Source organism: Podarcis cretensis (assembly GCF_951804945.1).
Source record: "Podarcis cretensis genome assembly, chromosome: 13".
Classification (NCBI taxonomy): Eukaryota; Metazoa; Chordata; class Lepidosauria; order Squamata; family Lacertidae; genus Podarcis; species Podarcis cretensis.
Window position 1 is genome coordinate 38,517,621 of NC_137182.1, and position 25,457 is coordinate 38,543,077.

General features: G+C 46.6%; 1 protein-coding gene and 1 long non-coding RNA gene across 2 annotated transcripts in view; both read right to left on the minus strand.

Moving 5' to 3' along the window:
* Positions 1 to 2,266: 2,266 nt before the first annotated feature.
* PRKCG (protein kinase C gamma) overlaps positions 2,267 to 25,457 on the minus strand; it is a 47,119-nt gene continuing 23,928 nt past the window's right edge. The window contains exons 3-18 of the mRNA XM_079951213.1: positions 25,209 to 25,291; positions 22,802 to 22,913; positions 20,842 to 20,973; positions 17,857 to 18,013; positions 17,613 to 17,747; positions 17,087 to 17,174; positions 16,726 to 16,755; positions 13,575 to 13,712; positions 11,984 to 12,157; positions 11,198 to 11,289; positions 7,455 to 7,517; positions 6,015 to 6,153; positions 5,182 to 5,262; positions 4,908 to 5,015; positions 3,748 to 3,888; positions 2,267 to 2,786 (exon numbers count right to left, since the gene is read on the minus strand). Coding sequence (XP_079807339.1) covers positions 2,535 to 2,786; positions 3,748 to 3,888; positions 4,908 to 5,015; positions 5,182 to 5,262; positions 6,015 to 6,153; positions 7,455 to 7,517; positions 11,198 to 11,289; positions 11,984 to 12,157; positions 13,575 to 13,712; positions 16,726 to 16,755; positions 17,087 to 17,174; positions 17,613 to 17,747; positions 17,857 to 18,013; positions 20,842 to 20,973; positions 22,802 to 22,913; positions 25,209 to 25,291 — 1,925 coding nt within the window. The 3' untranslated portion in view covers positions 2,267 to 2,534. The remainder of the gene's footprint in view (positions 2,787 to 3,747; positions 3,889 to 4,907; positions 5,016 to 5,181; positions 5,263 to 6,014; positions 6,154 to 7,454; positions 7,518 to 11,197; positions 11,290 to 11,983; positions 12,158 to 13,574; positions 13,713 to 16,725; positions 16,756 to 17,086; positions 17,175 to 17,612; positions 17,748 to 17,856; positions 18,014 to 20,841; positions 20,974 to 22,801; positions 22,914 to 25,208; positions 25,292 to 25,457) is intronic.
* LOC307201808 lies at positions 14,397 to 15,418 on the minus strand. The gene is made up of 3 exons (XR_013832764.1): positions 15,269 to 15,418; positions 14,808 to 15,237; positions 14,397 to 14,432 (listed from the first exon to the last, which is right to left on the minus strand). It is a non-coding gene; the product is annotated as an uncharacterized lncRNA (long non-coding RNA).

The window sequence follows — 25,457 nt, forward strand, 5'->3', positions numbered from 1 at the left end:
GAATCTAGCTTCCACCAATTTCAAAGTGAGAGGAGAAAGGTAAAGAGGGACTGTTGGCCCAGATGCACCAGAATCTGCAGCCTGATGCATGAAGGGAAGAGAATGGCCTTGAAATTTTTCGCTTGGCTCATCTACACGACCTGCCAGCAGAATATAATTATTTCTCCACCCATCAATCAGTCGCCGACTAAGACCAGTTTCTGTAACTTTTGGCACAGCAGAGATACCCCAGGATCATCTTACACACACCCATTTAACATGGCAAGCACTCGCTCTTATGGAAATCGCCAGCATTGGGCAAATCAGGACAAAGACCAGTTCTCGATGGGCTTCCCTCATGAGGTAAAAACAAATACCAGTCTTTTGCCATATAATGAAAAATATTCACAACACAAGCTTGACAGGGTGTCTTTCCCACATCAAAAAGCAACAGGGTATTCATGATAAATGAAATGATCTGTTAAGAGGAGTCCCAGAGAATTGGGGGGGGGTGCGGGGGGGGGGAGAGAAGATGCCATCTTCAGTTTACCACACACCTTGAGTTTTAAAGCTGGAAAGAGGCTGCCAGGTGTTAACTTGGGAGGGCAGATGTAGAGGGTTGGCGGTGTCCACTGAGCAGGATGGAAACGTGGAAGATAGGTATCAATAAATAAATATACTATAATGTTCATGTAATATAGTCCATGCACCAGAGAAAGAGAGAGAGAAAGAAAAGAACAAAAGAAAAGTCGCATTTGGACATGCTGTGTGTTACTATAAAGGAGGGCAATATTTTCTCCTCAGAGTCTAGCGTGCCACCTCTGTTGCTGTCATCGCTTCCTTTCCAAAGTCTGGTTTTCAACAGCTGAGTGGGTGATGCAAGCAGCCATGTTGAAGGAAGCAAGGCAAAGGTGTCAATGCTGGGGGCCGGGGGCAATGGGGGACGGAGCCATCGGGGCTCAACAAGGGCAGGACTGTGTCACAAAGAGTGAGGTGGGTGGGTGGGTAGGGGTGTAGAGGAAGGACCAGTTTGGGGTTCTACACTCTTTTTGTGCAGGCAGGCATCCTAGCTATGCGTGAAATCGAAGGGCTCCAACTAAGTTGGGTAAGATCTATCGAGTTCAAGGTTACATCGTCACACTGTAGCAGGTAAGGAAAGCACCACGGAGACAAAATTTAGGACTAGGATCTCGGAACAGGACAAGGGATGAAGACCAGAAGGGTTTTCGGAAATTATCTGAGCAGTCAATCAGCAGGGGAGGCAGGGAGAGAGAGGGACGGAAGGTGTTGCTTCCTGACATTTCCCCAAATTTAAAAATTACTTCCAAGGCAAACAGATACTCAGGATCATTTAAACGTAGATTAGGCATCCCTTCATATTTTAAGCCTGTACAAAGGGACTGAGGAAGCTGCCATATACTGAGTCAGACCACTGGGCCAATCTAGTTTTGTCCTGTCTGCACTGATTGGTGGTGGCTCTCCTTAGGGGTTTCCCAGCCCTAGAGAAGCTAGAAATTGAACCCATGGCCTTCGCTCTACCACTCAGCCATGGCCCTGTGAAGGAAAGGCTCATGATCAGGACAGACAGCAATGAAAGGGTGGGCTCCCCTCCCCCAGCCCCCACCTTAGTGAAGAGCAACACATGGAATAATAATTCACAGGCTGCTATTTTGGTCAGTGATCACATGCTCACCTTATGGTTGCTTCTTCGATTCCAGAGTATAATTATGCCCACTGCATTCCCCTTATCCATTAAAGAAAGCAAACTCATCAAAGAAAAATTTGCAAGGGCCAAATAAATAATCGCATGGCCTTTTGTAAGGGATGGAAAAATACACGTTGAGCTAAGGAGTTCCACGACTGCTTCCTGTTTGGACCTCTGTTTTTGCAACACACCTTCATTTCACTGCCTACTCAACCCATTTGCCAGAACTTTGCAGTCATGTGGCCAACCTGGATTTAGGGCAGAGGGCATGTCTTCTGGGCAGATTTCAGCCACAATTTCCATCATTTTGTCACAAAGTGTGGGCAGTCCTGTCTCTTGCCCTCTTGCCTGCTTAGGCCATCCCATGTTTTGGCCAATTTGGAGGAATTTCTGATGGTGTGAAAGCTATCCACTGCTCTAATTATAGGGGGGAAACCTTGCAAACACAGTACTGAAAGGGCCATTTTTACAGAAACGCCTGGCACAGTTTTCTCTCTTTGTGCCAACGCAAACTCTGTTTAATTGGGGGATGCTCAAAAAAGATTAGCCTTGACCTAGGGAATATTCCTATTTTATTGGGGCGGTGGAGTTTAAAAATCCCTCTATAGATATATGTCTGCTTTCTTAACCTCACTGATCTGGGTTTCACCTAGTGGAGGTAAGGAAGGAGGGAAGCAACTCACTGGAGACAATTAACAACAAAAAAGTGTTTTCTAGGGGAGGCAGGGGTGATAAGGTCAAGCATAGGGTTTATAGGGCTGAGCTCTGAGCAGGAGTCATGCTCCCGGGAGCAGAATTCTAAGGGCTTGAATTGGGGTTCTTAGGGTCAAGGGTTATCCAGGAGACACTCTCACACCAGGGAGGTTGGGGAAGGGATCATCCCGGTCGGAGAGAGGGGCATGCTGGTCGGAGAGAGGGGCAGGGCTGTTGGGGAGAGGCTCCCCTGCCGCAACGTGGACGGGTGCACAAACTCAGGGTTGATGTAGGTGAACCCCTGGAACTCGCTCTGATCAATGCTTGCGAGGACCAGCTGGTCTGGGGGTGTCAGCGCTGGAGGTGCCCGTGTGAAAAACTTGTCAAAGTTTTCGCCGCTTCGGCCACACTGGATGGGGGGACGGGGGCAGAGAGAAAGAAAAGGGGAATAGGAGGGATGAGGGGAACAAGGAAAATGGAAAGAGAAAGGGAACAAGAATTATCTCTGTTGGTTTCTTTAACACAACCCTTCCCTCTCCATATTTTAATCTTTCTTGAACTTGCTACGTCTTCAAAGGCGTCCCTTCATAACGTTTCCAGAATTAAAAACCAAACACAACCTCTGAATTTTTAACCTTAAAAACCCCACCGCTCTGTTAGCCTTCTGAGTTTTGTTTGACATTTCTTTCCATCTCAGGGAGACGAAGGAATGGAAAGGAGTTTGAAATGGATCTACGGGTATGACTAACATTGGATACAGCCCTGAATCTTGATCACCGTTTTATTTCTTCCTGGTGCATGTCATTATATTGTGTTGTGTGAAGGTCTCTGCATGCTGCAGCTCATATATCTAGAGCTGCTGTCTGTGGGTGTTTACAGATATTAATAGATATGAAACGCAGTATTGTGTAGTAGTTTAAGAGTGTTGGAATAAGTCTGGGAAAACTCAGGTTTGAATCCTCATTTTGCCATGAAGGTGACCTTGGCCAGTCACACACTCTCAGGCTGACCTACCTCACAAGGTTGCTGTGAGGATAAAATGGAAGGGGGCACAATGTACACTGCCTTGACTCCTTGGAGGAAGGCATACAGAAAGTAAATATACTAATAAAGTGATCTATGCACGTTGCAATGAATGTGTGAAGAGGTTCCGATTTGTAGATATGCAAAGTTCTGCCTGAGTAATGTACAGCAATGCATGTATTCTTAATGGAGGTATGTGACACTGTGCCTGAGCCACAGGTCCGTAGGACAACCTGAGTGTGCCCATCCACATGCACAAATACAGGTGTGTGCCTATTCACACCTGGTGGCAGGAGTCTGCACAGCTGGATGTGGCTGAGCTCATTTGGGGACCCAAAGCTACTCACTGGGCGGGGGATGAACGGCGGGGGGATTTCCAGCTGCTCCAGCCTCTCCCAGTCCATCCAGCGGAAAAAGCCGTGCTCCCGGATATCCCGTTCCCCTTCTGGTCCTGAGCCCAGGCGCTTCAGTGGATGCTTGGTCAAGAACTGGGGAAAGAGAAAGAGATTTGCTAGGAAAACCCTCCTCTTCTAAGGGGTGCGGACCACAGTCCGAGATTGCCTATTACAGGATGGAAATTGGACATTCTATCAAGAAAGGCATGTCTCCCAATCTGCATGTACCAAGAGAGGGAAGCGAGGTGAGAGCAGTGCCGGATTTACGTTCAGTGGTACCTCTGGTTGCGAACGGGATCCGTTCCGGAGGTCCAGCCGCATCCCGAGGAATTCGCAAGCGGATTAACACTTATGTGCATGCGCACGCGGCAAAACCCAAAAAAATACTTCCGGGTTTGCCATGTTCGCATCCTGAAGTTTACGTATCCAGAGGGATATACTAATAAACCGATCTATGTACGTATCCAGAGGGATACGTAAGCGGAGGTACAGCTGTATAAGCTAAACAAGCTATAGCTTAGGGCCCCACTCTCTTGGGCCCCCCCCAAAAAAAAATAAAGGGGAAAAAACTGGATGTACATTTCCAAAATATAAGACTACTTTGATATCAATTACTTTGATATATAACAATTACTTTGATAAAATACGTATTTTGTTATGTGCAAATGGCTTTAGATACCTATTAGGTCCATAAATTACCATATAGCATATATTCAACACAAAAAATAATGGCAATTTGTTGTTGACAAAGGACAGCTGGACATATAAAGGGCCCCATTACCTTCAATAGCTTAGGGCATCATCAAACCTAAATTCAGCCCTGGGTGAGAGGGAGAAGCGTTTAACCCTTTACAACCCTGCTGATTCTCCCCTGTGGATCCCTGCTCCTCCATTATTGCTGTCCATTAAAAATGTCCAGGGGCAGAAAAATCAGCTTGTGAATTCAGAGTTAAGCACCTCCCACCTTTCGGCCAATTGTTCCCTGAAAGTCCTTCTATTCTCAAGGAGAGCCACCCATTGTTTCCCTCACAACCACCTGGTTTCAACCTTCAGGGCAGCCAAAAGGAAATGTGGCACGAAGCCTTTCTCCTCTTTGATGTGCCAGGACTCACCCCTTTGCAGATGGAGACAGCCTCACGTGAAAGAGATTTAGGATAGGACACCGTGTGCTCCATGATCGACTGGAAAAGTTCGTCCTCGTCCTCTCCATCAAATGGTGGCTGTGGACCAGAAGCTAGTGTGAGAACTATGGCAGGTGGAATATTTAGACTAAGGAATTAATGCCTTGAGGTCTCTTGGCAACAGTCACAAACCATCCCATGATACCACAAATGTATCCCTTGACCTGGACTGGATCATGAAAAAAACCCACCTCAACATACTTACCTGCCCAGCTAACATTTCATACAGAAGGACACCAAATGACCACCAGTCCACTGACTTCCCATATGGCTGATAGGCAATAATCTAAGATGGGTAGAAATGGGAGGTTAGGTCCTTTAAACCCACAGACCTTTTTCATTCCACTTTTTTTACCCAAACAGGTCCAACAAAGCAGCTTACGAAAATAAACTCTAAAACCATAAGCAACATAGTAAATAACAACCAATAACAGAAATCCAAACCATATAAACCAAGAAGTTCCAATAGAAGCAACAAACACGATTCAATTGGTCCCAAATGTCCTTAGAAATTAAGTTCCCTTTGCCCAATATCTGAAAAACTAATAGAGAAGTAGCAAAGTGAGCCTCTCTGGGGAGTAACCTCGTCTATAAGTCACCAAGGCATGCATTGGAGAGCTAAGAGCCAAGATTCCTGGCAACAGGGTGAATTGGGATAGCAGATTCATTCATTCAACAACCTGCTTTGTCCCGAATGCTCTGAGGGTCAAACAGATTATGAAAAGAACACAACGAATTAAGGCAGGGGAGGAGGTCAACTATTCCACTCACAACCCCACACATTTAACTGTAAAATTAGACCCCAGGCACAGAAATATACAATAATGGGTGTGCCTGTCACATACAGTTGTTTTGGATCCGAACATAAGAAGTAGGAATTTGAAACCAGGGCTCTGGAGTTTTTAGAAGGTAGCAAGTCTAACCTATAAGGTTAAATTCCTGGGGAGAGTTTAGATTAGAGCAGAAGGAACCTGATGTTTCTTTGGAAGGGTGGTGAGTTGTGTGATTGGGGATGGGAGACTTAGGAGCATTCTGTACCTCTGGAGCGATGTAGTCCGGTGTTCCACAAAAGGTCCGTGTGGTGATGCCAGGAAAAATGTTTTCTTTACACATCCCAAAATCAGTAATCTTTATGTGACCATCAGCATCCAACATTACATTGTCCAGTTTCAGATCCCTGGGAAGGAGAGACAAAGCAAGCAATAGGAGTGCCCAGCAGAGGGCGCCAAATTAGGTAAAGTAAAAGGTAAAGGTACCCCTGCCCGTACGGGCCAGTCTTGACAGACTCTGGGGTTGTGCGCCCATCTCACTTAAGAAGCCAGGGGCCAGCGCTGTCCGAAGACACTTCCGGGTCACGTGGCCAGCATGACATCGCTGCTCTGGCGAGCCAGAGCCGCACACGGAAACACCGTTTACCTTCCCGCTGGTAAGCGGTCCCTATTTATCTACTTGCACCCGGAGGTGCTTTCGAGCTGCTAGGTTGGCAGGCGCTGGGACCGAGCAGCGGGAGCGCACCCCGCCGCAGGGATTCGAACCGCCGACCTTTCGATCGGCAAGCCCTAGGCGCTGAGGCTTTAACCCACAGCGCCACCTGCGTCCCAAGGGCGCCAAATTACAGCTGGGAATTACATCCTCCAAGTAAGGAAGGGATGGGCAGATTCATCAATTTCAGCTTCTCCCAGTTTCTCACTTTTCCAGTTTGAAATTCAGTCTTCCACATCAATTTGTGATTTTTTGTCTTGTGAAAATTCACCAGCACTCTAGTATGATTTTTTTTCTTGATGTGCACTTTTCTGCAAAGCAATTTCCCCTAATATAATGCATTTTTGTAAGTAATTTTCATGTGTACATCTGCATCTTTGTGCATACTTTATCTTAGGATATGCATCTTTGTGCACATTACTTGGCTGGAGAACATTAAGAGAAGCCTGCATTACAACCACTGGCTATGTTTCAGTTCGTGCAGTGTTATAGAAAGTGCAAATAAGGCATGTTCACCTTTAAATGCAAACTGAATTCCTCCCCCATTCCTAGTTCCAAGAGGACAACCCAGAATGAAATATGATTTGCCTATTAGAATATCTCTTTTTTAAAAATAATTTTTTTTTTCTGTTTTACGATTTCAAATAAACATTTTACATACTTTAGAATATCCAATGACTTCCCTTCTTCCCCTTCCATGGTTCATTTTGCATACCTTACATCCCCACATTTTTTACAATAACTATTCAAATTGGTTTTCCACTGTTGCATCCATCAAAACTTATTTACTCTGTTGAATTTATCGTAATATTGCCAGCATTTTTTGCCTATTAGAATCTTGATTGTGGAAGGGAGGGAGGGAGGAGTCCTGTAGAGATTTGGAGAGAGGGTCGGGGGGGGGAAGAAGAGATGGAGCCAGAACCCCTGGATACTCAGGGGGAAAGTGGGGTTTTGCAGTCGAGTCTGGGACCTCTATAGAGAACAGAATAGACTCACCTGTAAATAATTCCTTTGTTATGCAAAAAGAACAGGCCAATAGCAATTTCTGCAGCATAAAACCTGTAACAGAGAAGGGGGAAAGGGTGAGGAGGGTTAAGGCAGGGAGAGGGAGGAAGGAAGGGAGAGAGAGAACACAGCCAGGATTTCATTAGCAGCAGCACTGTAGTCATCATGGTGGCTCTGATGGCCACTTTTCACATGATGTTTGAAAAATACAAGCAGGCACACTCACTAGCCATGCCATTCCAGTACCATACAGCTCCTCCACACAGTACTTACCACCTCCCCAACTCTCCACCTTTGTAATAATACTCATATCAGAAAGGTAATGTGTTAATTTATGCATGATCACAAGAGAGCTTTTTATTCTGCGTACAAGTGGCTGGAAGTTACTGTGTGTAGACCTGCTTCCCGCTGGATCAAGTTAGGATTAAAGCATATTCCACGTACAGGTACCAACCTTTACATGTTACCAGGGACGTGGGTTGGCAGGCACACAGGTTAGTTTTCATTCTTGTGAATTTAAAGGTTTTCTGTTATCTATATGGCACCAGCAACATGCACGGAGCTGTACAGAGCAGTAAGAAGGCAGGTCCCCGTGCCAAGGAACTTACAATCTGAAATCAGACCCAGTGGAGGCAATAGCGGGGCAATGCAGGCAAGGATAAATAGGAAGAACAATGCATGTATGTATGTATGTGGGGAGACAGTGCAGAGTGTGGTGGTTGGAGCAAATATGGGAAACCTCCAGCCCACAAGCCTAATTAGGTCCAGCAGTGATCCTAATTTTACCAGAGAGGCCATTTTCTCCAGCTGCGCACACCAGCCCTACACCTATGTTGGCTTCATTTTAGAAGGAGATAGGAACACAGGAAGCTGCCTTCTATCATCTCAAATCAATGGTCCGCCTAGCGCGGTGTTGTCCACCTAGCAGTGGCTCTCCATCGTTTAAGGCAGGAGTCCTTTAACATGAGACCTTCTGCATGCAAGGCAGAGCTAAGATAAGGTTAGAGGTATGAAGTGGTCCCAGAAATGCATACAGGAGAATGGCCACTCCACACCCCAACACGGCACGCCAGGAACAGGAGGGCTGCTACACTCATCGCACATCTAAAGCACATGACTTCCCTCAAAGGATCATGGGAACTATCGTTTGTTAAGGGTGCTGGCAATTGTAACTCTCTAAGGGGGTAAACGACAACATGCTTTAAATGGTGTGCAGGCAGCCTAAGACTCTGGCTTTTCAGGCAAAAGGGATCCTATCTCCAACGTAGCTGCCTGCCTTGTCATTCTCACATTCCATCTGAATGTCATTTTAAAACAGGGGAGTCTCTTGCAAAAATTGGTAGCCCAAGCTTACTTCCCATGGTTCTTCTCAGCGGCTTGGACAGAGGGTGGGTGAGTGGGTGTTTTAAACTCCTTGTCAATTATGTTTCTTTTTAGAGCAAGTGGACGCTTGTTGATTTCACATTCAGGTCACTCAATTACACAACTTCACTGGGGTGTAATAATTTCCCATGAAACTGAGCTCTGGCATACGTAAGCATGCAGGATGAAGCGGTAGAATCCCGAGGCCACAGAGCAGACTGTACCACTTCAGACCGCTGTGAGAGGGTGGTGTGTGTGTGTGCCACATTTTTGAACACTCATCCAGGTAAAAGCTCTCCACAAGGAGAAATCTAGTACGTCAGGGAGAAAAATTCTTGCCCAGCTAACTCCCTGCCATGCTCATTTGCAAGTGCAGGAAGTGGGTCTCCTTGCTTTCCTTACATAGAAAGGTATTTAAATGTGAGGTCTCACCTGCAGTCTGAAGTGGTACAGACCACTCTACAACCTCAGAACTCTATCAATTACTTCACTCCCACTTCATTCTGCTACGTATGTGCAGCACTCCTGATTCACCTGACACGGAGGTGGATCTTCCAACACATGGCTCTTAGGACCAAAGTACACATTTCACCAGGAATCCTCATTGAACTCTAGACATTTTATTTTATGCTCTTACTAAGTGGATTCGCAGGGGGACTGCATGCACCATGCTGGAATGTTTTCAGCCACAGAGCAAACAGCAAGTGTGCATGTGTTCGGGCGACAGAGGATTTAGATCAGGAAAACAGCACAGTTAAAGGTAAAGGGACCCCTGACCATTAGGTCCAGTCACAGACGACTCTGCGGTTGCGGCGCTCATCTCGCTTTACTGGCCGAGGAAGCTGACGTACAGCTTCCGGGTCATGTGGCCAGCATGACTAAGCTGCTTCTGGCGAACCAGAGCAGCACACGGAAATGCTGATTACCTTCCTGCCGGAACGGTACCTATTTATCTACTTGCACTTTGACATGCTTTCAAACTGCTAGGTTGGCAGGAGCAGGGACTGATCAACGGGAGCTCACCCTGTCGCGGGGATTTGAACCGCCGACCTTCTGATCAGGAAGCCCTAGGCTTAGAGTACAGGAGGTGTAAGCATTAAACACCTACACCCCAAGCTATTTCCCTGATCCAGCAAGCACCCCATAACAGCCTTTAGTCACGCAAAGGATTTAGACAACGGTCATGTGTAGTTTGTCTCTTAAACAGTGTTAAAACTATGTTCAAGAGATTTTGATGATATGACATATAAGATCCCTGTTGAGAGAATGCCAAAAGTAGGTAGTAAACATGGGTGAAGGGCGTACAATAGAATATTCATAAGAATACTTACTAGGCTTCTGGCAACAGGAGGAGAAGCAGAGACAATGACATGATTTTTCTTTGTATGAAAGTCATTGTGTTCATTTAATGAATACTATTGCAAAATCAATAAAAATATTGGGGGGGGGGTAGCAGTGCAGGTTCCAGGATTTGGGGAATCCCTAAATTAAGCATCTTCAGTGGGTCCCCTTGAACTGAAAGAGGGTGACACTTGGGACTGTGGGCCCATCTGCCAAACACGAGGCCTTTGCAAATGCCCAACCTGACCACCCTTTGAAGCCAACCCTGGTCTTAAGATATGTAAGAAAAGCTGTTCTCAGGTCATCATGTTTTGGACTGGAGTGACTATGCAAGTAAAGACAGGCAGGCAGAGGGTACCTCTGGACAAGGACAATTTAGCAACACACACTCATCGCTGTCCTGCTTGAAGCCGGAAGTGGAATAGCAGCTCTCCTTACAAACCTCTGGCATTCTGTAGCCAACTGGGCAGTCCCTCGTCCGCCCGTTACAAATGTTGGAAGGCAATTGTCATTGGGATCATTATGTGAGAAGAAAAAGTTAAGGACTCCACCACTCCCCTCCCAGTAATGGTAGTGCCCCCCCCACACCCTTCTGCAATATAGGGAAGAGAAAAAAAGATACAAAAAGCCAAAGTTATTTGGAAATGCAAGGAATGGAGTGGCAGAGCTGATTCTTAGAGAGGGAAGACAAATGATTGAGAAGGAAATGGCTGGAGGACACCCCAGGAAACAGCTAGAGCAATCTAGTAGGATGGAATAGCAGCACATAGGCTGTCTACAGCAGGGGAAATTGTGCACTGAGTTGTCTACAAAAAAGGGTTGGGTTTTATGAGCCCCCAGGAGGAAAAATGTGGGAAAACTTGAGAGGGGGAGTGTTTAGCTAATGATACTGTACAAATGCCCTGTAAGAACTGAGTGAAGAAGCAGAGCTGTTCCAGTGTGAGAGCAGCGAGAGAGAGAGAGAGAGAGAGAGAGAGAGAGAGAGAGAGAGAGACCCATTCTCAATTGAGTTCCCCAAGAGACTCACGTACATAGCATGAGGTTCCTTGAATTTCCCAACCTGCTGGATATGATACATCAGGTCTCCTCCATTGACATACTCCATGACAAAATAGAGCCGGTCCTTGAAGGAAAAAAACCAGGATGTGTGTCCATTATTGCCACAGGCAGATAAAGTAAAAGATCCAGATACCACAGCATGCCCCCCTTCCCTCTCTGCAATGCTTAGTCGGTTAAACCAATTAAGACAGGGATTCCCAAACTTTTCCCCTCATGGGCCACTTGAAAATTGCTAAGGGTCTTGATGGACCTCGTAATTATTTTTCTTGCCTCTAGTAGCAATTGCAATGCACTGTGCCAGATGCTATATAATTCTAAATTGTATTTTTTATTGCTTCTTCCCACCCCACCCCCTTTATTGTATTACTGTTTGGGAATTCCACAGAATTCATATTGTGTGTGTTCCTCACGGACATGCCGCAGACGCCTGAATGAAGCACAGTGACCCATTTGGGAACCCCTAAATTAAGATACATTTTGATTGAATGTGACTCAATTAATTGGACAGCAACCTTTAGAATCTTATTTTAAACACTAGTTCTAAAAAGATGGCTGCCATCTTATAAGAAGACATCCCCTCCTGAGCAAGAGAGATGAGGGGAAATGCCTCTTCCGAGATGTTGCTGTGTCGTATGCATTCATCCATTTTCCCCAGCATGCAAATTTAAGTGGAGGCAATGAATTACTTAATCAACAAAACAGCATACAGTTAAATAGCTACGGTTTCTTTAACCAAGTAAATAACCACACGCAATTACTGCGGTTTGGAAGGTAGAGTGCAGCTGGGTTAGGAAATGTGGACGCTCCCCCATGGCCAAAACTCTCTTTTCCACCATAGTACATTCAACGTCATCATCTTGGATGATCACATCTTTCTTGAGGATCTTGATGGCAAACAGCTCGTCCGTTCCACGGCGCTCCGCCAGCATCACCTGTGGGGAGAGAACCCCAAAAGTTTGGGTCTTGCCCACACCTACCCAAAGGAAACTCATAACAACCTGGGCTCCTCTAACCCTTCAGGGAACACACACACTCCAGCTCTTACACAGAACTTACTTCCCACATAGGGACAGCAGTGTTTGGTTTTTTTTACTGAATTCAAGGTGGTATGATAAAAACATTGTTTTCCTATGAACAGAGACAGTAGGTGGTGCTAAATGAAAACAGCACACAAACACCCCAAACACAAATTGAAAGCCCCATTGGCAGGTGTTGAATTTTTGTAGGGAACATTCTAGGATGTTTCATAGGGCAAAAATTGCCAAATGATTTATGGAAGGGACGTTTCCCATGGGAAGTGGGATGCAGTTTAGTTATTCCCTCCCCACCCCCCTTAAACTTCTTTCAACATTTTTGCAAAGTGCTCTTTTGCACCTGGAAGCTTCCATTTACTTATTTGTCCTTTTCCTGAAATACATTACATTTTGCCTTTCCACTTTTCAAAAAACAACAACCAACCAATATAACTTTTACAATACAACACCGGCACATGGCACAATTAAAAACTAAACAGTTTAAAGGCAGAGAAAAGATGGAAGATTAAAATTTCACAAAAAATTCCTGGGAGCAAAAGCACCATCAGCTTAACGACAGGCCCAAAGCCTGTTAAAATGAAGCAGTTTTCCTGAGGTGGTGAAAGACCATCAGAGAAAGAGAGAGAAAGGCAGGCTTCCCTGGGCTGTGAGTTTCACAATGTAGGTGTGGCCACAAAGGAAGCCCTCCCATGCTCCCCAATGAATTGCATGTCTGATGCTGGGACACAGAGCAGGTCCATATGTCCTGCTTGTTGAGCCTTCCTCCTGATTGTTATACAAGTGGTGTCTCTTAAAAGCTTCAAAGTAGCCAAGCTTCAATATGAATAGGAAGGAAGGAAGGAAGGAAGGAAGGAAGATGATAGATAGATAGATGATAGATAGACAGATGATAGATATAGATATAGATATAGATATAGATATAGATATAGATATAGATATAGATATAGATATAGATATAGATATAGATATAGATATAGATATAGATATAGATATAGATATAGATATAGATAGATCGATAGATCGATCCTCTGGGTGGATGAGAGTTCCAGCACTGCAGAAGGGTGTGCTCAGCCTCCAAAGAACCAGAGGAGCAGGCGGCAAAAAGAAAACAAAGAAAGGTTCTCCAAATCCCGTGACAGTTCTGCAGAGGAAGCAGGTGACTTTACACACTTTCTTGGAGGTGAAGTATTTCCTGCACGTACATCCTTTTCTCGCCATCGCACTTTCTCAAACGGGAATGCGTTCAATGTGTTGCTGTGCCTGCAGTTGCAATACTGCTCCTCTGTGCACATCCCTTAAAAAAAGGCAGGCCTACCTTGCCGAAACTGCCCTTGCCCAGCACCATCAGGAAGTTGAAGTCGGAGATGTGGAAGCGGTTGGTGCCAAAGAACCCGCCACGCTTGGTGTCAGTGGGGCTGGGGGATGGCGATGGTATGGGGCCATGGCGAACCTTCTGCAGGGCGCACCGTGGTTCGAGGCAGGGAGGAAAGGAAAACACAGACATGGATATGCATGAGTACCACCTCCTCCTTAAGCTCAGAACAAGGGGCAGGAGAGCCGGCAATACAACTAATGCAGTATCTATGTCAATAGTGGCACACTGGTTTATTTTAGTCAATATGTCCCCTGCCCCATGTTTACTCACTTTAATAGTAGTAGTAGTAGTAGTAGTAGTAGTAGTAATAATAATAATAATAATAATAATAATAATAATTTATTTATTCCCCGCCCACTCTGGGCGGCTTCCAACAAAACACTAAAATACAATAACCTATTAAACACTAAAAGCTTCCTTAAACTGGGCTGCCTTCAGATGTCTTCTAAAAGTTTGGTAGTTACTTTTCTCTTTGACATCTGGTGGGAGGGCGTTCCACAGGGCGGGTGCCACTACCAAGAAGGCCCTCTGCCTGGTTCCCTGTAACTTGGCTTCTCACAGCGAGGGAACCGCCAGAAGGCCCTCGGCACTGGACCTCAGTGTCCAGGCGGAATGATGGGGGTGGAGATGTTCCTTCAGGTATACTGGACTGAGGCTGTTTAGGGCTTTAAAGGTCAGCACCAACACTTTGAATTGTGCTCAGAAACCTACTGGGAGCCAGTGTAGGTCTTTCAAGACCGGTGTTATATGATCTCGGCGGCCGCTCCCAGTCACCAGTCTATTACCTTATTACACACTCTGTATGTTAGGAAGGGGACGCAGGTGGCGCTGTGGGTTAAAGCCTCAGCGCCTAGGGCTTGCCGATCGAAAGGTCGGCGGTTCGAATCCCTGCGGCGGGGTGCGCTCCCGCTGCTCGGTCCCAGCGCCTGCCAACCTAGCAGTTCGAAAGCACCTCCGGGTGCAAGTAGATAAATAGGGACCGCTTACCAGCGGGAAGGTAAACGGCGTTTCCGTGTGCGGCTCTGGCTCGCCAGAGCAGCGATGTCACGCTGGCCACGTGACCCGGAAGTGTCTCCGGACAGCGCTGGCCCCTGGCCTCTTAAGTGAGATGGGCGCACAACCCCAGAGTCTGTCAAGACTGGCCCGTACGGGCAGGGGTACCTTTACCTTTACCTTTATGTTAGGAAGAGTTTGTGAAACTTGTGCAAAAGCTGTAAAGTAGCTTGGTTGTATATGTAGTTCCTTATAAACATTTATAAAGCAGGGGTTGTGTGAAGTTTGTGGAGTGGCAGATGCATGCAACAAAAAGGGGAGGTTCAATGGCTCAGGGCTTTGCATGCAGAAGGTCTCAGGTTCAACCCCAAGCATCTCTGGTTAGTGGGATCTCAGGACTGGGAAAGCACCTCTGAAACCTTGGAGAGCCACTGCCAGATAGAATGACCCTCACTGGACCAACGGCACCTGGCACAGTGCAAGGCAGCATGCTATGTTCAAGGGCTTATCCTATACGGGAGGCCCAGGAATACCCAGTTCTGTCTCAGAGCCTTCTGCCTTTCTTTCTTTAATCCATTTGCCCCTCAAGTACTTTCTACCTTCTGATCACCTACCTTCTGATCACCTCCTTTTCTGATCACCTCCTTTAGGAGGTTCCGGGCAGTCAAAAGGAAATATTTCCTCTCTGTGCAAGTGTGGATTCAAACAGCAGCTCAGGGTGGCCACTCATAATAGAGGGTTTGTATTGACATCTGTGGCTATGAGCCATGATACAGAATGCAATGTTTGTGTTCAGAGGTATTACGTATGCTGAGAAAAACAACAAGGGGGTGGCTTTCTCCACAAGGCACCCGCCAACAGTGTGACGCGGCAGCTAAAAAAGCCAATGCAATTCTGGGCTGCATCAATAGGAGTATAGCATCTAGATCAAGGGAAGTAATAGTGCCACTGTATTCTGCTCTGGTCAGACCTCACCTGGAGTACTGTGTCCAGTTCTGGGCACCACAGTTCAAGAAGGACACTGACAAACTGGAACGTGTCCAGAGGAGAGCAACCAAAATGGTCAAAGGCCTGGAATCGATGCCTTATGAGGAATGGCTAAGGGAGCTGGGCATGTTTAGCCTGGAGAAGAGGAGGTTAAGGGGTGATATGATAGCCATGTTCAAATTTATAAAAGGATGTCAGAGGAGGGAGAAAAGTTGTTTTCTGCTGCTCCAGAGAAGCGGACACGGAGCAATGGTTCCAAACTACAAGAAAGAAGATTCCACCTAAACATTAGGAAGAACTTCCTGACAGTAAGAGCTGTTCGACAGTGGAATTTGCTGCCAAGGAGTGTGGTGGAGTCTCCTTCTTTGGAGGTCTTTAAGCAGAGGCTTGACAACCATGTCAGGAGTGCTCTGATGTGCTTCCTGCTTGGCAGGGGGTTGGACTCGATGGCCCTTGTGGTCTCTTCCAACTCTATGATTCTACGATTCTATTCTATGATTCTATGATTCTATGGCTCAACTGCTTTAACATTTCTGCTATGTTACGGGGAAAGGGGGGGGCACAGAAATAAAACAGAATTTGCATCTGCTGCCCTGACACTAAATACACTGACTTGGGAATAAGCACCACTTTGTTGCAGAAAAGGATAATTGATTGATTGATTGATTGATTGATTGATTGATTGATTGATTGATTGATGTAACCATGTGCATTTATAGCCAGCTGCCCCCTATAAAGAGTGCTATTAGGTTTTTTTTTTAAAAAAAAAAAAAGTAATAAAAGGAAAGTATGCCCATGCCAGCCCAAGTGCAGATGCAGGGCCTGTTTGCTGCTGCCTCAACATCAGTACCCGGAGATCCAAATCTGTGTCACTGCTTGGAGCTGCCCAGGAACGGCTCACGCTGGGCACTGCTGGTCCTGATGGACTTTCCCCCCATCCAAGCATAGCTGTTCCTCTTATGTTGCTTCCCTCCCACTCTATATAGCCCTTGAAATCAGCTCCAAGACTGACTGATGTCCTTCCGGGCAGCAAATGGGAAACCAACTTCACCCCCTCCCCATCTCATTGCACCAGGAAAAAGGCAGAAGAAACTAAGAGAATCGCAGGTACCTCATAGAGCTCCAGTGGGAAGTTGCAAGCCTGGAAGACCAAAAATAGAAATAAATCAGGGTTTAAGACAGATGCACAAGTAACCTCTGCCCTATTCCTATCTCCTGGCTAGGAGTACCATTTCAGGAAAATTGCCAGTTACCCAGTCCGACCACCCTCTCTCCCTCCCTTGGAGTCCTAAGAGAAGAAGTGATTCAGAGGTATTCCCTCCAACCTGGCTCCTTTCATCACAGCAGTGGCCCTGCCACACCACCCCCAGCTAGGGGTGTGGTTTCTGTTTGGGCTGGATATGGCACATAGTTGGCGGGGGCAGACCAGGGGGGGTACCAGTCCAAGCGGGGCCGGAGAGCCACAAGGTTACCTCAAATTTCTGCAGCAGCCCACAGTTTTCTGCATCGGCCACAGGGACACTATAATATTCGCCCTCCTCCTGATTGAGCAATTTGTACCTGGGACAGCAACGCAGACAGGGACACCAGGCAGGGAGGAGGAGGAAGAGGATGAACAAGAGGAGGGAGTGATTAGGGAGAGAGATGGATGGGGAGGAATGCAGAAGGAAATGGAAACAGAAGAGTGGGGTGACGGGTGGGAGGAGAAATGAGGGGTATTTGATGGATTAGATAAGATAGATAAGTCGTTAAGGTAGATTAAAATAGATAAGGTAGATAGATAAGGCAGAGAAGACAGGTAGATAGATAGACAGATTGGATTAGATAATGGAGCCATCCAGGCAAACAGATAAAAACCCAAAGAGACGCCAAGACGGACGGGGAAAGAGAAAGAAAATGAGCCACTGGTGGTCCCCCGAGTTGCCCCATCATTCTCTTCCATCTTTGCTTCTCTCCACCCCACCCCCCGGCCCTGCTTCCCCACAGATTTCCCCTTACCAGCCTTCCACAGGACCCTTGAAGAGCTCAGACACCCCAAAGGACATGGCTCCCATGAAATCATTGCGGGTTGTCCGGTCCCAGTCCCACACCTCGATGGAGAGGCGCCGCTCCATGTCCCCCGGCTGCAGGGTGCTGGGGAGGTATAAAGAAGGTCAGAGTCTCTCTCTCTCTCTCTTTCACACACACACAACCCAACCAGGACTCTGGCTTCTAGGTCCTCCATCACATCCGCAGGACTTACAAAGTGAAGGTTTCATTCCACACTGGGTTGAGGGTAGATCTAACGGTCCGAGTCTTTTGCTTTGTTAGGTTCTTAGGGTCAGGGATCAGCTTGAGTTTCACATAGGGGTCCGAGAGGCCATTGGGATCCATCGGGATCAGGTTAAGGGCTTCACCAACTAACAAAGAGAAGGAGGGAGGGAGGGGGGAAGGGGAGACACGCATATTAGCTTCCAACAGAGGATTAGCTTCCAGCAGAGTAAGTACTGGAGGAGAGGGCGAGTGGGCGGGAAGACAGGCCTCCTGCGTTCCCTAGTGGGCGGAGGAAGGAGGATCCACTGGCTCCCATCCCAGGCCACCTGCTGCGGGCCAAGGAAGTTGCTGTGGCAGCAATTGCTCCCACCCCCATATGTGGCTTGTGTGCGCGTTGGGGGTGGAGAACGTGAAGGAGATAGTAGAGGGGTGGGTGAGGAAATCCCTTTCTGTCAAGAAGACTGCAGCGATGGCTTTCTCCTCACCACCTACATGCAGGGTTCCAGGAGGGGGGGAGGGAAACAAGAGCAGGGAAGAAAGTGTGCAGAGAAAGAAGGTGTGAAAAGCAGAGGCGGGGGATGTCAAGTTCTGCAGCTAGGAATAGAACCCAGGCGTCCTGGCTCTCAGCCTCCACCAGCTCAATCAATCCCACTTGCCGCCCCAGCCAGAGCCACAGCCAGGCCTCCTGCTCCCATGCTGTTCACCACCCGCCTCAACCCCAAAAGGTTTTCTTCCCTGCTGCAGGGCCCAGGGCATTTTCTTGATGTTCCAGCAGCCCCATTATCTGGCCTGGCTGTTCTTAATAGCAATGCCGTCCCTGATTGTCACTATTATTATAGAGCCAGTGTGGTGTAGCAAGTAAAAGTGTTGAACTAGGACCTGGGAGACTGGGCTTCAAATCTCCCATCATGAACCTCGCTGGGTGACCTTGAGCCAGTCACCATCTCTCAGACTAACCTACCTCACAGGGTTGTTGTGTGAATACAATAAAGAAAAGAAGGACTATGTGCACCGCCTTGAGCTCCTTGGAAGCTACATGGGATACAGATGCAATCGATCAATCAATATATTGTATTGCAGTGGTACCTCGGGTTAAGTACCTACTTAATTCGTTCCAGAGGTCCACTCTTAACCTGAAACTGTTCTCAACCTGAAGCACCACTTTAGCTAATGGGGCCTCCTGCTGCCGCCGCACTGCCAGAGCAGGATTTCTGTTCTCATCCTGAAGCAAAGTTCTTAACCTGAGGTACTATTTCTGGGTTAGCGGAGTCTGTAACCTGAAGCGTATGTAACCCGAGGTACCACTGTATAACAATAGCCATTATTGTTATTTTGAGGTAGATATAAAGAAAGGAAGAGAAATAAATAAATAAATAAATAAATAAATAAATAAATAAATAAATAAATAAATAAATAGTTACATGGTTGTGTTGAGCTGTGCATACTGAGGGACACAGGGAGCTGCCTTTGACTGAGTCAGACCATTGGTCCATGTGGCTTAGTATTTCCTACACTGACTGGCAGCTGACAGCTCCCTAGGGGACAGAGGGTTATTCCCCCCCCAACCCTAACTGGCTGTGCCAGGGGACTGATTCTGATAACTTCTCCAGGCAGAACAGGTGCTTTACCACTGAGCTACTGCCCTTCCCTGTGCACAAGAACGCACATTCAAAGATTTGGCAGTCCGAGAAGCAAACTAAGCTGAATCCTGTGATCTGTATGAATCAAGCAAACGTTGCATGAATTATGCAAATTGAGCAAGTGTGCATGCATTTGCATAATTTATTCCATCCCCGCCTGCGACGGGGAGCCAGAAAAGGCTACATGGAACTCTGAATCATGGCTCCAGACCCCTGGAAGTCTACGACAGCCCACTTTCCTGTCTATCATTCTCAATTCACCTGACACAATTTCAGATGTATGCAGAGCAGAATGCCTGGCGTTTGCGTCTGCATCTGCTAAGATTAAAAAAAATTAAAAAGAAGCTTTTTAATTTGTGGCATGACAGTTTCTGCTTAAAAAAATGAGGGCTTGCTTTTAGATTATGTAGATTTAGATATCCCTGATGGCTGGTACCCGCCAAAAAACGAGTAGTACTGGTGGCCCAAACTGCATCCCTCTGCAAGAGATGCAGAGAGATGAGGCTGCCTTGCCTCTCCATCAAGTTCTGCTGAAAGACCAGGAACTTCTGGCTCCCAGCCAATTTTTTCCATTCCTGCTGTTCACTACAAGATCCCTGTAACTAAGAATTAGTGCCTGGGCTTGCTTTTTCGCTACTCCCTCCCAACTCCCTTTTCCTTTTGTGTTGTGTCTCTTATAATGCAAGTGTAAAGGGTGGGATTTGTCAGCCACTGTGGGAGACTTTTTCAGCTGAAGAAATGACGTTGTTATGCGGTTGTACCTCCTCCCCAACCTCTCAAAATCACTTGGGCAATGGGGCTGCCTTACATGTGTCGTTGGTCCCTTAAAGGCAGAATCAAACATCCTGAACATCTCAGCTTTTATTTTAATTTTATTTAATAACAACAATTCCAGTCCTCGTCTGCTAAAGCAATAAGCTTTGCACAATGGCTGTTGAAATCTCAGTCGCTATAGAAGGGCTGAGCAGGATTTTCCCTGGCCAAAGAACAGAGCCTCTGATCTAGCTACCCCATCACATCTTGTTTGCTCCCTTAAATATGAGACAACTGAGAGAACTGAGAGCAGCATAAGAGGAAAGGAAGGGTTCTCATCCTAGTTCATCACAAGACTGGGCAAAAAGAGCTACTGCAGTTTGCCATTCAGAAGAGAGAAGAGATGGAGCCAAACATTGGTTTCCTCTTGAGAAGGCAATCCACAACTGGAGCATTGTGTATTGTTGTCTCCCACCTAAGTTCCAATGAAGATGTCAACAAAGAGTCTGCTTCAGGTGAGAGCAGGTCGACCTATTCCTATTCTTCCCCACTTCCCCCAGTCACCACCATTCTCGTCTTACCAGTCACATGGATCTCGTCACTCCCAAATGTCTCAATGTGGAGCTGCAGGCGTCCCCTGCGTTCTGTGTGGTCCACACCACACAAGCTGGGCACACAGTGGACGCAGCGCTTGTGCACATTCATCTCACAGCCTGCAGGGGGCAACAGAGGTGGGCGAGTTAAGCTAGGACCAGATAACCATAGACAGCAATGCTACCATTCCCTCTGCAGCATTTAGGCTGCCATCCTAACCCCGCTTACTCAGGAGTAAGCTCCATTTAATTCAATAGGACTTACTTCTGAGCAGACATAGGAGTGTCCAGGCAACTAACTGGTTAGTTGTTTTTTTAAAAAAAAAACAAACAACAGAAGAACAAACGACTTCCAATTCACTACATTTGTGTTTTATTAATCCAACAGATTTTAAAGAAATGTTTTGATATAGGATACACAATATACTTGGCTTACATAAAACTGGGCAGTTTCAATGTATAGATGATGATGATGATAATTTCATCCATTTGGTAGTTTCAGGTGCATGAATTTGCAAACTTCACAAGAGCCTGTCCATGTGTGCTCAGGACAATCTGTAGGTGCTTCCTTGCGATACTGATGTATGCAAAACCGCATCAGATTCCTCTTACTCCAAATATAAATGTGGGTATCAGTCCAGCTGTTGTTAATAATGACTAGCTCCCACTGAAATCCATGAAGCTTAATTTAGTGGTTAAGCTAGACCTAAGAGGGACGCGGGTGGCGCTGTGGTCTAAAGCACAGAGCCTAGGGCTTGCCGATCAGAAGGTCGCCAGAAGCAGCTTAGTCATGCTGACCACATGACCTGGAAACTGTCTGCGGACAAACGCTGGCTCCCTCGGCCTATAGAGCGAGATGAGCACCGCAATTCCAGAGTCATCCGCAACTGGACTTAACGGTCAGGGGTACCTTTACCTTTAAGCTAGACCTACCACATGCAGAAGACGAAGATGGGATAGGAGGAAGCTAGTCCATATGGGCGAATGGGACACTTCCTTCCGCCTGCCTGCCTGCCTGCTTTCTTTCTTACAACTAGTTTAAGAGGTGGCAGCTTCCTCCTCCTGATTTCAGTACTGCCCTAGTAGAGCAGAGAGGAGGAGAACAACACTGCCTGTCATTGCCTCTAGCTCCACCTGCTGGTGGTCTCTTTGCCTTCCAACCTACCAATCCCCATGGGGATCAGTCCACACTGGGTGGGAATGATGTGATATAACAGCCTATAATACCAATTCAGACAGCAGACGGGGGAATCTCTCCTAGGTTTTCTGACCGGGTATTGTTTACTTGAGGAAATCTCCCCCCTGCTGTCTTCCTAAGAGGCGAAGTCTATTTTCTTTCATCTCAGGGCACCATCATCTTGTCCTGCTGCATATGTAGATCCAGCCTCAATCACTGCTAATTTTCATGACACTGAGGGCATGGATAATATACCCTCTGCCTTATCCGTCTATTTTGTAAGGCTAGTTGACGTGTATGCATGGGCGTAGCCAAGGAGGGCAGAGAGGGGCAACTGCCTCCCAATCAATAAAAATCAAGAAAAATACATAGCTAACTGAGGTTCTGCCACACCCCCCCAAAGGCCTGCCCACCCCCAACAAAAATCCTGCCTACGCCAATGCATGTATGGACCACTTCTCCTAAATCATTGAAAAGATGGACATATGCAACCTCAGCCACTGTTGAGGCAACCCTGGGACGACAACTACCTCCACATTGCAGGTGTAGAGCGGAGGTTGAAGAATACCACCTTACCTACCCAGTGCACTCATGATGGAGCCAGTTCTGAACTGAGAATTTCCTGTTCATAGCACACACACGTAACCCCCACGCTACAAGAGCCCTCTGACAAAAGAGGCTTTTGCTCTGGAGATCCCATGACACGGTTAGCCTTTACAGCACCACAGGACTGATTTATTTCTTTTTTGCGGAAGGCAAATGGTTACTCACAGGTGCATTTCATCCCCTGGTGCACCAGCCCATAGAGGAGTGAGCCGCAGTGATCACAGAAGGTTGGGCTGCTGTAGCTGTGAATTTTGAACTTGTGCTTGTTCCGAGGATCCTGTCAAAGGGGAAAGGCACAGAAGCACAGCATCTATGACGAAGGGAACCTACACATGATTCTCTAAAACACTTGCGTCTTTTGTCCTAGTTCCATCCCTACCAACACCGCCCGTAAAAACCTCTGGCATGCAGGTTGTTAGGGGAGACTCAGCCCCCCCCCACCACTGCCACCTTTTAGAGGTTGGAAGTGAGAATGCACAGTTGTTAAGAAGCACGTGGAAGGCAAAAGGTATGGCTTGGAATGTGAATGTGCAGTTTGTGTGCAAGTGAAAAGGACTTTTATGAGAGTGCTCATGGAGTGGAAACAAGTACATGAGAAAAAGGGGGTGCACAATGTACATTGTGACACCCAGGGTAGCACTAGAAGCTGCAAGTATTACCGTCTTTTTCGCTCTATAAGATGCACTTTTTCCCTCCTAAAAAGTGAGGGGAAATGTGTCTGCGTCTTATGGAGCGAATGCAGACTGCGCAGCTTTCCCAGAAGCTAGAAGAGCAAGAGGGATCACTGCACAGCAATCCCTCTTGCTGTTCTGGCTTCTGGGATTCAGAATATTTTTATTCTTGTTTTCCTCCTCCAAAACCTACGTGCGTCTTATGGTCTGGTGAGTCTTGTAGAGTGGAAAATACGGTATTTTTCTTTTACTTCAATATCAGCCCAGTGGCTGGGGCAACCCAGCCACATGGACAGAGTATAAATAACAAAATTATTATTATTATTATTATTATTATTATTATTATTATTATTAGCCATGTTGGAAGGGCAATCAAGATCAGAGTCATGGTGTACAGTGGTGCCTCGCAAGACGAAATTAATCCATTCCGCGAGTCTCTTCGTCTTGCGGTTTTTTCGTCTTGCGAAGCACGGCTATTAGCGGCTTAGCGGCTATTAACGGCTTAGCGGCTTAGCGGCTATTAATGGCTTAGCGGCTTTAAGAAAAAGGAAACAAACTCGCAAGAACTCGCAAGACGTTTCGTCTTGCGAAGCAAGCCCATAGGGAAATTTGTCTTGCGAAGCACCTCAAAAAATGGAAAACTCTTTCGTCTAGCGAGTTTTTCGTCTTGCGAGGCATTCGTCTTGCGGGGCACCACTGTATGGAGGGCTTAACCTCATCTTTCCTCTTCCTCTCCCTACAAAGGTACAATTCATCCCAGGAGGGAAGCTCACCTTGAAGCTCCCCTCCCAGATGTAATAGCAACTTGGGAGGATTTTAATTGGGACCACATCACAAAAGGTACAGGTTAACCTCATAAACAGCGGCTATTTAAATGGTGGGGGTGAACATGTTGGGAATACATGTTGCTTCCAGTGACACATTTAGCATCATGTGTAGTTTGGCCCTAAGAGCCTTTGAAAATAAATGCTAGGGATTGATTCTGGGACCTCAAATATAGATGCTACGTGTCCTCCTACCACACAATTATGGATTATGAACATGAATTGGGGGTCTACGGGTGTGGATTTCCATGACTATTCCAAGAATATGTACACAGTACATTCCACAAGCATGTAGCACTGCTTAGATATTTCAGGAAATAAGCAGTATATAAATACCTGCAATAAATAAACAAATAGGTGTGCATGATAGCACAAAAACATACTCAACATTTGGAGCACAATTAGGGTGGCAGAAAGACGTAATTTCAAACAAAACCACATAGTATTCAATGCTAGATTTTTAAATACGTGTGCTTAACAACTCTGCCTTTAGGGCCTGGGTGCCACCAATGCATCTTCTTCTCATGTAAGAACATGCAGGTCTGGGCATGCATGTTACAAGCTTGGATGCAAGTGAAGCTGCATGACACATGCCTCAGTGCATGCAACTGAGAAGGCACTCAGGGGACAGGTAATCCTGTGCGAAGCAGTTCTGCAAGGCAATTTGTTTGCAACTGAAGGAGCGAGTCAGGCAAGCCCTCCCATCCTTCCTTATTCCTTCCCTGGGATTTCCAGGCCAAGGACAACAGAAATGGGACAGTGTCAGCCTCATGAAGACATCCACTCCCCCCTCCCACCTCTCTGCAATATAAATAGCAAGGAAACCGGGACGCTCACCTGGAATGAAGGAGTGAGGCCTGAAGTCCTGGCTGCCAAGCCCTCCCCACAGTACTCTGCCCACCAAAGTCACGGAAACAGAAGTGGTTAACTTATCCATTTCCCCACCACCACCACCACCAACCCAATTTTTATTTCCCTCCCCCCCCCCCCGACAAATCCCCATCAATTTTGGAGACACCAGCAAAAAGAGTTATAAGTAGCCACTTATAATTTGACAATGTGAAGGGGTTCACTTACATCTGTCTGGGGTCCTTTCCCAGCTCCTGGGCACTCAAAAGTGACAAATTCATGACACCTCTTGTGTAAGACAAAGCTGCACACTAAGAAAGGGGACGGAGAAAGAGAGAAAAGTTTACTGGGGAAAGGGGGGGTGGATTAAGTGCTGAGTAGAAAGGGGGGTGGGAATAAATGTTTGTTGTTCTTTATTGGAGGAAACTGCATCACGAAACCATACATGACCCAGGTGTCTAGCAGCACAAAAACATG